The 13,414-nt window shown below is 41.9% G+C and overlaps 1 protein-coding gene across 1 annotated transcript in view; it reads right to left on the bottom strand.

The window, feature by feature from the left end:
- Positions 1–260: 260 nt before the first annotated feature.
- The window catches only part of NEBL (nebulette), a 106,829-nt gene continuing 93,675 nt past the window's right edge, over positions 261–13,414 (bottom strand). The window contains 2 exon segments of the mRNA XM_042945058.1: positions 261–4,495; positions 6,357–6,463. Coding sequence (XP_042800992.1) covers positions 4,319–4,495; positions 6,357–6,463 — 284 coding nt within the window. The 3' untranslated portion in view covers positions 261–4,318.

Raw genomic sequence — 13,414 nt, forward strand, 5'->3', positions numbered from 1 at the left:
GGTTTTCTCTTTACCTTCAAAGCAAATCATTCTTTACAGCAACTGGATTACAAAGAAGCGTGTACTATGCGAACCGGACACCGTGTAGCAAACACAAAAAGCATCTGAATTCCATGGCTGTACTGAAGTGATATGGACAGCTGGGGAGAAGTCTGCCCTGGGGATCCTTCCAGGCTTGTGGACTCCAGCGGTCTAGACATCGTGAAATGACGGCCACACAAGCATCATACAGTGTCCTGATTTTTTTGATTTTTTTTTTAATGAACAGTTGACAGTCAGCTGCCTGGAAAGGATCCGAAGGGCCATGGAATACTTCAGAAAGAGACTTCCGTTTTAGCATTCTTAACTGAGTTCGCGTTGTTCCTCGCTTAACTGAAGCTTTCTCGCCTCGGAGTCACGTTACCCAGAACATGCACGCTCTAGCCACTTTTAGATTATCAGAAGCAAATAGCTAAGGTATAATGACATTTATGAAGTGAATCTCATCTTCTGCAATGAATTCAGCCTCATAACATAATGCTTCTATCTTACAATAGGTATTTTAAGTCTCAGGCCTGAAGTTAATGTTTATGCATCCTGACTATATATAGAAATCCACAAAGAACCTTTCAGAAATAGATGGGGAAAGTCAGTGTTTTCTAAAGTTCTAAACCTTTACAGGTAAAATACAATCGGTTACCACCTTCCGGATCTGTCAGGAGCGTCTCACTCCCCCACCACAAAAATACCAGTCGTGTATAATAAAATATTACTATAGAATAGATAAAAGTTTGCTTGCTTGCTTGGTTTTCTTTCCAAGACCATCATGGATTAACAAGGGCAATCAAAAAGGCACCTTTTTAAAATATATCTATATTATAATTTTGGTATAAACTCCATCCACTTTATATAGGGGATGTGTTATTAAAGGATCACACACGTTTTCTTTATCTTTTCATTAAAAACATGTCGCTGCACGTGGACGCACCTGAAAAAGAGATGTATGTACCTCCTGAACTTCACTGTTCGAGAAAAGTCTGTTTCCCGCCCTCCCGCAGCGTCGTCAAGCCCAACGGGGAGATGACAGGGGAGAAAGACCGCGGGCGGCCTGCCAACACCACATCTCCATCATCTTCGAGCAAAGAACCAAGCTCTTTGGCAAGAGAGGGGCCAGTCCAACCTCCTCCACGTTCACAACAAGGTGCCCGGAGAAATTGTGCTGGCAAATTCCTGTGTGGACTCTGGAGGTGGGGGAAGCCTGAGGAACAGGCAGGGACCACGCGGGGATCTGACAACCAGATACAAATTTTAAACTGGGCTACGCTGCAGAAGTGTAAACAGGACAAGAGGGTGTGAAGAAATTGTTTTGCCACAGGTGAGAAATAGAAATCCTCCCTAGAGAATGAGAATTAGTAAAAACGCTTGCTACAAAAACTCACAACACAGGTCCTCTATCCTGTTGGCTCTGCTTTTCTCAAGAGAGACAGGATCCGCGTGGAGTTGTGTTTTGGGAACCTTATACGCACGTGTCAACCTGCTCCTTTGTGCTTTTTATCAGGCTTGAGAATGCATCAGATTCAGAAAATCAAGTGCATGCTCCCTGTGCTTGAGCATTTCCCAGTCTCCTTTAACTTGATTTGTAAAAGACGGATTTTTTTTCCAACCCTTCCTTCGCCGCCAGCGTTATGTATGAGATACGGGTCGCCAAATTGAAGGGGGGAGGCGTGTGCAAAGTGGAACACCTGTTCGAGAATGTAGTTTTGAAAAATGATCCTGTAAAAATAGCACTTTGGTATTATACATGTATGTTTCCTGTATTTCTGCCGAGATGCTCAATATCCTGACAAGTTTTAGTAACAGTGACATTGTCAAGTTATGGTGTCGGGAGCACGTGACATCTCGGTCTCCCTCAGTCTTTATGGTAGAGTAACTGCTCTCTAGTTAAATTCTGAGCAGGCCTTGACTCCTAGAGGCTGGGAGCAGAAACATCCCGCTGTGCAAACATTATGGGAAGCTTCCAATCTTAGGAGAATTATTCCCCTAATAATTATTGACTTCTACATTCCATGAATCTGATTTTGAAATTAGTGGATGAGAATGACCGTGGAGCATCAAACTGCTGCCTTACGGTATTTTCTCAAAATCATAAGCATCATGTCAAGTCTGCTGCTGTTCAAATGTGCTATTTCTCAAAAACTGTACCCGTCCCACACTTAGTCTGCAGATGTCATCAACGACTTCACAAAAAGTGGACTGTCTGGGGGAAATATAAGTAAATCGAGCAAGTTCATTGCCCTAGGTTTTAATGCACAGAAATTTTTGTAAGAATGTTTCAATTTCAGCTTGTGTTTGTCGGTTTGCCTACGAGACTATCAAAACACGAATGGGGTCGATTTAATCATGACCGACCGTTTCACTGGTAGAAAAAAATCAGTCCAGTTGGTTATGTAGTAATCTGTGAAACCCCCTCAAAAAGACTCTCTAGTTTTTTTTACCCAAATTCCTGTCTTTTCTTTTTCTGTGAATGTCTTACAGATGCAGCTCGAGTGTAACAAAGCTTTATTTGCTCTTTTAGCCGGATCGAATGAAACTATCGATTTTCAAAAGTATGCACTAACTTTTCAAAAAGTATAAATGAGTTAGCATTTGGTTTTGGACTCCTAAACACTTCAAAAAAAAAAAGGTACTTTATAGGATGTTTTGTTAATTTCTTTGCATATACTATAGAAGGGAGATATCCCCAAGATCCATACATTTTACCATATTTCTGTGACGGCTTTTCCAGCTTCATCACTGTAGAGTGAGTCTGTAGAGTCAGACCTCCAAAAACACTACCCTCCTGCACGTCTGAACCCATCAGAAAGACACAGAGTCGCTGATGGACGTGCATTTCTCCAGTGATCTAGACTGTGGACCACAGGCGAACCTTCATGAGCCACCAGCAAGGGCTGTAGCATGGCTGTGAGTCCAGAAAGAGCCTGCAAGGTCTCTCATTTCAAATTCGAGACAGGACAACAGTTGCTTTTTTCAGTGGACAACCTATTGGGCCTATACCTAAAATCTCGGTTGGCAATTTCACCTTACCCCCTGAATGTGGTTTAGAAAAGAAAAACCAGAAGAAAGTGGAAGGGAAGTCTTTCCAAGTCTAAGCGGTTTCGGTGGCTAGATTTCCATTCCCAGATCTGAATGCCGTTTTCCAAAACAGGAAACCGGCTCATCTCGGTGTGGAGGGGGGGACTTTTTGCTCACGTGTCGCCTCTAGTACACTGCGTCGTCACTGGCTCCTAGTCCGTTTTCTTTCCTTTTCAATCAACGGCGGCATTAAGTTAATGAAAGTTGCTCAGTAAACACCTAAACCACTTATGTGCTAGAGTAGACGTCTATTTCCTAAAGGTGTAAATCCTTCGAAACTAGAGTGCAGGACAGCGAGAGGATCTCAAGCAACTTTTCCAAAGATGTTTTTCTGATGAGCTGGCCGCTAGAGGGAGGGGCTGTGAGGTTATCAGCCACGGTTTTTGTTTTCATAACAGGGACGGGCAGTGCGGCTGCCTATGTTACAGAGCTTGAACCTACGTGACATGCAGCAGGGTAAAAGCTACTAGGGAAAGAACAGCGATGACTTTAAACTTTGCCCTTTGCGGAGTAGCTGTGACATCATTTGGTCCTGACATTCTGTGCAGTCAAGCGTAGACTCGGGCCCACAGGATGTAAGTGGAGAGAAGGGTATCCCTTGATACAAATGAGAAATAAATAGACCCAAGTCAGCCTAGGGAACAAGGAAATGTCTGTTCGGTAGAAGTTTCTAGGTCCCTAAGGCCACCAGTCAGTATAATTGTAACCAAACTGTCATTCTGCCACTGCTTATGTTTATTAGGCAATTTTCACTTGAATTGGAAATTCCCCAATGACTCAAAAGCTAACTGTTTTTAAACCATTGGCCGTGTTACTGAATTAAGAGAATCGGCTTCTGGTGGTTCCAAAGTGACAGCTAAGAAGTTTCAGAGACTTGTTACATTTAAGGGACACTCAACATCTCTATTAAAGTCTACAAAAATACATTTCCCAGCGGTGTTCGAAAGCCAGTCAAAGGAAACCATTAACACAGTTAGCAGCACCAGGGTCTCCAGACCTAAAGATTTTGTTTACAGCAACTCCTGAAAATGCTGCTGTTTTCAGCCCAGAAGTCATTCCCTCTTCCTGGTACCTGCGTGTCTAATTGTCAAAGTAGAGAGAGATTATTGTAAAATAACTGCCAAGTTGTCTTAAAAGTATCTTCTAGCCTTTAAAAAGATTAGGTCTAGTATACATTAGAATAAAGCTCAAAGACAAGGGGAGATAATTAATTAACAAACTCGATGTAATTCGCCGGGAGCATCCCCGTTTTCCCAGTTCTCTGCACCGTGCCGTACATCCAGCCGTCGTCGATGGGCTGCACGTTGACAATGTAGTCGCCGTCCCTGAAGGAGACTTCGTCTTCATCCTGGGCGCTGTAATCGTACATGGCTCGGTAGGTCCTCTGAGAAAGGAAAGAGCGGGTCACGTGACGGATACGAACTAGTTACGGCCACAAATGCCAATCACAGCAAGCCAGCCCCCACGCGGTAAGGTAACTACTAGGAATGTTCCCCAGTATAGGACTTATTTCTGGAGATCTGCACACCTGAGCCTAGCGTCTGTCCCAGTTGTGTCCGGCTCCAGTTTACCAGTCTAGCAAAAAGGGTAATGTTTGGGGGCCCAGAATGGGGACAGAGAAAGGCCCTAGTTACAATCACCAGCCCATCAACAAAGTAAGCTTTGAAGCAGTAAAGCCACCTTCCCCAGCTACAGATAACCCCAGAGACCTCAGGTCATGGAGATTCTCCCCTCTTCCACATTCTTCAGAGAAAAGCTCTCCTAGTGGAGACACAGCCGCGTCGCTGTTGCTGTCCCCCATCCCCGCCAGGGAGAGGAAATGAATTTTTCTTAAACAGATACAAAGGATTTTTGCTTCCTCTTAAAAACACGTAACACAAAATAAAAGAAAAACACATAATATACTTACTTTGTAGGTTTCTGAATCCCGGTGACAGAAATTTAGTACACAAGTGTTCTGAATCTTGAGGTACGCATAACATAATAGGGAAAATTTTCACTTTCTAACTTTAAACTATATTACAAAGCTATAGTAATCAAAACACTGTGGTACTGACATAAACACATAGATCGATGGAACAGAACAGGGACCCCAGCAATAAACCCATGCATATATGGTCAATTAATTTATGATGAAGGGGCCAAGAATACATAGCGGGAAAGGACAGCCTCTTCAGTAAATGGTGCTGGGAAAAGTGGACAACAACATGTGAAAGAATGAAACTGGGCCACTCTCTTACACCATACACAAAAATTAACCCAAAATACGTTAAAGACTTGAATGTTTGACTTAAAAGCATAAAACTTTTAGGGAAAAAAAAAAAAAACATAGGCAGGAAGCTTCTTGACATTGGTCTTGGAAATGATTATCTGGAATTGATACCAAAAGCAAAAATAACCGTGTGGGACCACATCAAACTAAAACGTTCCTGTGCAGCAAAGAAAACCACCAACAAAACAAAAAGGAACGTACCAACTGGGAGAAGATCTCTGCACATCACACGTCTGCCGTGTGGTTCGTACCCAGAGTATAAATTTAGTTTCACCACATTTGTTTTCATTACAGACCAAGAATTTAGTTAATGTGAACGCTGGAAAATCTCAAAATTCAGTGAATTCAGGGACTGAGGAAACTGGCTGAGACACAAAGAAGGTCAGAGCTGGTAAAGCTGAATTCCAACTGCTTAGAAGGACCGCTTGGTGCTGAGGGCTAAGGTTAAGCTACTGTGTCTGGAGGGTGGAGAGAATTTAGCACAAGATGCCCATGTGACTAGATGACCTTGAATAGTGCTTCCAAACTTCACATTTCGTGAAGGAATCAGGAAGTACTTCAAGATTTCCAGTGGGAGGTTTCGAAGACATACGCTGGCCATGTCATTTGGGCTGTAGTGGCCATTTGGATTGCCAGCCATTTGGATTAATGTGACCCGATATTTGTGCTTTCTCGACCTGAAGGAAGATCACAGTTGGCTAATGCCCATCGTGAGGTCACAATCAGGATATCGTTCTGGTAGAGTCTTTCTATGTTTTACTGGTTACATGTTTTCACATCATGCTTTCCTTTCTCAGTGGTTTACCTCTGTAAGTCTTTTGCTTTCTTCAAAAGGGTACAAACAGCAAGGTCAGCATTTACCCTTTATGTGAAAATGGAAAATATTCCATGCAAATCAATTCCATATGTATTTCTATTTTGGAGACAAAACGGGAAGAGCAGGGAAGAACAAACACTTCAAACTGATACTTACTAGATTTGGTGAGTGCTGCATTGACCTCACGGATGACAGGCTGGTCTGGTGCATGTACCCATAGCCTTGAGAATGGCTTTGCTGATAGGCTCCAGGAAGGACAGGTGCTGCACATTAAACACACACACAGATGCCTCAAAGCGAGTCTCAAAATACCCCTCCCAAGTCCTCAAGTGAAGTCATGCTCTGCTAGAATCCTCTGAAACAAAATGCCATGTCCAGTGTCTTGTGCAATTGGGGTAGTGATGTTAATAGTGATCTCTAGATTAGCACACATTTCGGCCACTAAGCACAGACAGAGGGAATCAGTTTAACAGGCGGTGAAAATATGTTCTAGAAATATTTGTGTTACTTGACTGCAGATGCTCCGTGCAAACAACACGAGTACAAAACAAAAATTTCCCATAACCTTTTAACAAAATCTCATTTTTACTGAGCTATGTAATCCCCTTAGACAGTTTCTAAAATAAAAAAAAAAATAAGAAGAAGAAATGTTGGGGGCGCCTGGGTGGCTCAGTTAAGCGTCCGACTTCGGCTCAGGTCATGATCTCGCGGTTCGTGAGTTCAAGCCCCGCATCGGGCTCACTGCTGTCAGCGCAGAGCCCGCTCGGATCTTCCATCCCCCTCTCTCTGTGCCCCTCTCCCACACTCTCTGTCTTTCACAAAATAAATAAATAAATAAACTTAGAAATTTTTTTTAAATAAGAAATTTTTAAAAATTTAATCCGATTGGCAAACCAATGATAGAGTATGAATGTTTTCACAGAAATAACGAATGCTCTCAATATTTCAAGACATACAGCTGAATACAACTTTACAAAGATGGTAAATATAGCATATGGTTAGCTTAGCAGTTAATAATGAGTCTATCCCCCTAAAAGAAGACTTTATTTAGAATATATAAATTCTCCATTATATTTTGCCTGTAAGTCAAGACTAAATAAGTCGGCCGAGTATGTTACAAAAGCCTAACAAATCAAACCATGTAAAGAATTTCATAAACATCCTTCTATGTCAAAAAAAAAAAAAAAAAAGCAAAAGAAAAGAAAATAGTAACATAACATTCACTCACTGTGTGCTGTTCTTATCACTAATTGGGACATTCAAAAGACATCATTCCTGTTTTGAAGAACACTGAATTCTAGAGAAACCAACAGAGAAACTAGATACAAACCCCACAAACTCAGTAGGTGGATGCTTGCGTGTGTGTTTCTAAGTATATTTAATTATTTGTAATCAGAAGCATGGGGCTGGCTATGAATCAGAGTATTTTGGTAGCACGCCCTTCGTTGTATCTTGAATAATCATATGATACATTAGTAAGACTTATACATGTGCTATAAAAATCCATAATAGGTTTCCATTTTTGCTCAACTGGGTTGAGTATGTAAAGTAATTACCCTAGGTTGATTGATTTAGGACAGTTTTTATAATAAAAGAATAAAGCTGATATAATTCTTGGGTACTATAAATAATTAATATTTTATAAGTGGCATGTGCAGTCTAACGATATATGAGAACGTCAAACTTTAAAGAAGTTGAATCATCAGAAAATTACAAATCATTAATGTGTTCTCCAGATAACGGTGATATTAGGTTGAATGGAAATTTTTAAAAAGTTCTTGAATTAATTCACATTACAGTGTGGCTACAGATCGTGTTTATTTATTGTCTCGATGTTCAAAGAGACAAAGGGAAGCTGCCAAGAGAAGCTGCCAAGACCTTTACTTGGATTGTAGAACATTCTAAAGTTATTAAAGCATTAAATATCAAATACTTGAGAACATCGCACTTCTTAACATTATCAGCTCAACTTAAATATTTAATGTCAAGAGGAAGTCAGGCATATCGTCAAAATTCACTCATGAAGAAAAAATAATGAAATCCCTAAAAATATCTAAGTCCACTTAATCAGCTGAGGAGAAGAGGCTTTTCTGTGTGTTGGATGCCCTGCCCATTCATTTCTTCACTCCCTCGATACTCAGCAAATATTGACTGAGTGAGTTCACGTGTGCCCAGGGCTTACTACATTGCCTGTCACTTAGTAAGCCTCCATAAATTTTAACAACTATCACCATCCACTACGTTCAAGGCATGCCAGGCATGAAAGGAGAGGAGTGACAAAAACAATTGCTCTCCCCAAGCAATAGTGACCCTGGACATCTGTCCTTTGCCGAGCTGAAGACTTGGCTCAGAATACTTAGGGCATTTCCAGTTAAATATGTAAGTCAAGGGCACCAATTGTACCCCCAGACTGGCAGCCGTGACTGGTTTTTAGCCATTGAAACAAATCAGTGCTGAGGCACCTGGGTGGTTCAGTCGGTTGGGCGTCCGACTTCGGCTCAGGTCATGATCTCACGATTTATGAGTTTGAGCCCCGCATCTGGCTCTGTGCTGACAGCTCGGAGCCCGAAGCCTGCTTCCAATCCTGTGTCTCATTTTCTCTCTGCCCCTCCCCCACTTGTGCTCTGTCTGTCTCTCAAAAATAAATAAATGTAAAAATAAAAAAAAATTTTAAACAAGTCAGTGCTTTATAACTTATTATTTTAATCTATTGGTAAATTCTAAAAGTTAAATGTAAAACTCCTATAAACTTGCTTAAAATAAAAAAAAAACAAAACTTTTATCCTTTGTTACACTATCAAACTGACCTTCACCTTCTGATGTGCAGAGTTAAGCAAAACCATCTTAAAATATTTTGAGGGAAAACTACTAGGAAAAGACAATGATGAAAAATATTTTTAAACATGCTATCTCGTATGCTGTAATGTGTTTATGTTTATATAATTTTATGTCATAATCCCAGGACTGACAATTCAAGAGTGTTGTTGCACAGCGTTCTCTAATTTTGGCTTTTAAAAACCAAGTGTATTCATGCCTGTTCGACTGCTCAAACCTGACCTTCAAAGAGAACCTGTAGCCACTGTCAAATATAGCAAGAGAAGAAAGTGATGTATTTGCCCTAAATCTGTGTGGGTTGGAGAGAACAGGGGAGAGTTTAGAAGGAGGAACCTTGGGGTAAACATAATCTATCTTGTTCTTACGGTTTCTCCTCATGCCTTTATCGATTCCATTTCCCTCTCCAGCTGCATTACTTAATGCACGTTCCTCAAGGGCTATCAAACCTTGTTATCTGCCTTATACCTGATACAATAAAAGAGTTTTTAGGAAGCTCCTATTAGAGCTATGAAAAACATAACTGAGAGCCCAGAGGAATCAACTTACTAAAAGCACATGCCAATCTAAAAAGAGGCACAGACATTGCTTTTTTTTTTATTGTTTTGGTACGTGATTTCTTTTGTATGTAGTGTAGGTAAAATAAGCAATAGGAGATTTAAAACAATGGCTTTGGAAATTGGGTTTATTAAGAATTTGGGTGAAAGATAGCTAGTCTGTGTGTGTGTAACATTCTTCCATGAAAATATGGAACTCCAAAGGTTTTGCAAAAGCAAGATATTAGGCTCAGGCCTAATATCAGAGAAAAACATATAGTGCCCTCTTCCTTCAACCAGGGGTCAGATTCCACCGGCACTGATACAGATCAATAACGGCGAAGGTACCATGACAGTCTTCCAATTCAAGAGTCTTGAAGTGGAAGAGTTTTTTGTTACAATGGCGTAAGAGTCATAAAACAATAGTTTCATTATCCTAAGGCAACAGCAAACACACAAATGTGACTCAATCTTCATTTCACACTGGTAAGATTTATTGACCAGAGGTCTGGAAGCTGACTCAAGCTTTAAGGATTTCAGGCTCTATTTGGAATGTCTCATAGTATTTAGAAAACCAAAATCTCTCCTCTCGTGCACCGTAAAGTTCTTCCACAAACAGCCAATACTAATATTTTCTATTTAACGTTTCTCCTTATCACGGAAGGAGATAAAGCCAAGATCAAGAAGCACGCAGACACAAAGATCATAAAACAGAGGGTGAGAATGGAAGAGGAAACATGTTTTGGAAGCTTCGCAAATCTGAAGCTGCAAAAATAAGGAAATACGCGTAAACATGCGCAGTAGAGTAAATGAACCAAGGGTATGCACCCATAATAAAAGGGGAAGAATATTCAAAAGGAGGCCAGCCCACTGTGGGGGAGAGGTTCAGAAAGCCTCACCATGACCATAGCATAATAGTAGATGGCCAAACGCCACACACAAAAATAAGAACGGTGCCTTAGCCCATTAGGGTTGGTATACAAAAAAATACCATAGACTGGATGGCTTAAACAACAAACGTTATTTCTCACTGTTCTGGAGACTAGGAAGTCCAAGATCAAGACACCGGCAGACTCAGGGGCGCCTGGGTGGCTCAGTCGGTTAAGCGTCCGACTTCAGCTCAGGTCATGATCTCGCAGTTTGTGAGTTCGAGCCCCGCCTCAAGCGCTGTGCGACAGCTCTGAGCCTGGAGCCTGCTTCAGATTCTGTGTCTCTCCATCTCTCGGCCCCTCCCCTGCTCATGTTCTGTATCTCTCTGTCTCTCAATAATAAATAAAAACATTTTTAAAACAATTTAAAAAAAAGACACTGGCAGATTCAGAGTCTGATGAGGATCCATTTCCTGGTTCATAGATAAACTACTTCCTTCAGCTGAGCCCTCGAATGGCAGAGGGGCTGAGGGAGCCCTCTGGGCCACTAAATCCACCCTCATGACCTAGTCACCTCTTAAAGGCCATACCTCCTACTACCATCATTTTGAGGATTAGGATTTTGACATGTGAATTGGGGAGGGACACAAGCATTTAGTCTGTAACAGCTGGCTAACCATAAACATAACATAAGCAAAGAAAATAATTTGGGAGTGTTTCTCATAGGCTTACTTTAAAAAAAAAATCAGAATAAGGAGAAAATCACCCTTCAGAAGGTTTGCAATCAAGAATATACAATCACATTACTGTCCTATTTTCTTAACAGCTGACTACAGTTTTATCACCTACTATGTGTCAAAGAACTTAGAGAATCGTGGGATGTTTTTGTTTTCAGAATAAAGAATCTCGATTTGGGCAACCACAGGGGAGTTGCAAAAATGAATGATGACCGTAAATGGGAAAGTATGAAGATACTGCTGGCCTTGAAGTAAGTATTAAATAAGGAGCCAGAACCTCATCAGATCTCATCTTGGCCATGAGCAAGGTGGCTGAGCTGACTGGTAATAAAATAGGCCCATGATGTAGACCTTTTTGCTCAAGTAGCTTTTACGGGTGCCATCAAGGGTTCCAATTCAGAGCCTCACTTCTTCCTGGCATCTGATTCTCTCCACAAGCCCCAAGTGAGCGCTAAATCCACAACATTTATGCTGAATTCAGCGGCAAGATGCTTTTTTTTTAATCTGATAGAATTCTAAGCACTCTAGAAAATTCTTTCCCATCCCTGCAGAAGACAGAAACAAGCCAGATTGCCTCCAGGTTTTTGTTTGTTGGTTTTTAATTATAAGCTGTAAATAGACAAGTACCTAAGAAACCAGGTTACTGCATAATAAGCTATGAATCAACAGACTTTAACATAAAAGTGAGATAACCTACAATTGAGTTAAAATCACCAAGTTTTAAAGACAAGCATAATCATCGCTGGGATACAAAACAAGTGCTCAAACTTTGGAAATCATATGTAAAAATAAAAGCAATCATTACTATTTCCTATGCTAAATTTCCAGCTCTGGCCAGGCCAGAACCTTGTGGGAAGGAAAAGGGAACAGAGACAGACAGGGAATCAGTTACTCTGTGGGTGGGTTTCCATTCAGGCCTCATACTGAATTCACCTGGGATCTTTTAAAACCATGTTATGTCCAGGTCCCCCAGACCAGTTAAATCAGAATCTGTGGGGTGGGAGTGAAGGGACTAAACGTCGCTGTCTTATTTTTTCAAGGATTCCGAGTGATTTACATGGGCAGCCACAGTGAAGAACCACCGAGCTATCTATCAGCTTTCTCCCCAACCCGACACAAATTTGGAGGCTCACGTGACCCTATTTACGTGATTCCTAAATTCGCCCTCTCCCCCTGAAACCGACTGAATATTTGTGGTGGCTGCTTCCAAGATTCATATGCTGAAATCCAAACCCCCAAGGTGATGGTATTGGGAGGTGGGGACTTTGGGAGGTGATCTGGGACGTGAGAGCAGAGCCTCTAGAATAGGATCCGTGCCCCCAAGAGAGGCCAGAGAGTAGCCAGCTCTCTTTCCATCGGGTGAGGGTACCAGAAGATACCAGTCTGCAACCTGGGAAAAGGGCCCTCGCCGAACTCAACTGTGCTGGCTGCCTGATCTCAGAGGCCCAGCCTCCAGAAGTGGGGGAGACGGATTTCTGTTGTTTGTAAGCTATCTGGTCTGTGGTATTCTGTGACAGCAGGGGAAACAGGCTAAAGAAAATACACGTCTCCCCCTCCGTGACTTGTTTGTATTTGTGGAGGCGAATGTTTAGCCCCAGACACGGGAAGCAACCGGGGACCGTCAGAAGAAATCTTAGCGAGAGGAAGCTCCCTGCGGAAGAATCCAAGAGTCCAGCTGTGCCGGTAAGGCGAGCACCAGGAGGCACCACCTAGGGAGGGCGAACCAATGGAAGCTGACCCCGCTTCGGCGAGGCTGACCAGAACGGGACCTCAGAGAGAAAGGGGGCTGTGCAGCCAAAAAATGTCTTTACAGATTCAAAAATCATCCCCCAAGCCAGTGCTAGGTTCCTACGATTTTCTCCTTCTCGACTCCGATATCACCTTTGTTTTCTTTTCTATTCTCGGATAAATGTTATTACTCTAAGGTGTTGCAAACCCCCTTTAAGACAATTCAATACATGGGAACATATTTAATCACCTAGGTATGTGTCCCTGTGACACTTCATGGGGGAAAGATGTAACATAGGACTCTGCCTTCCGGAACATACGCTATGAATACAATAAAATTTGATTGGATGAAGTGCTTATACGTTAGAGGACTAATTCAGTTTGCTCAGGACTCGCCCAGTTGTAGCAGAGGAAGTCCCGCTCCCCACGAACCCCCTTGGTCTCAGTCCAGTTGGGGTCCCCCTACTACAACATGCCCTGTGCTCAGTGGGTCACACGCATCAGCTGGTGAA

Source organism: Panthera leo, chromosome B4, assembly GCF_018350215.1.
Source record: "Panthera leo isolate Ple1 chromosome B4, P.leo_Ple1_pat1.1, whole genome shotgun sequence".
Taxonomy (NCBI): Eukaryota; Metazoa; Chordata; class Mammalia; order Carnivora; family Felidae; genus Panthera; species Panthera leo.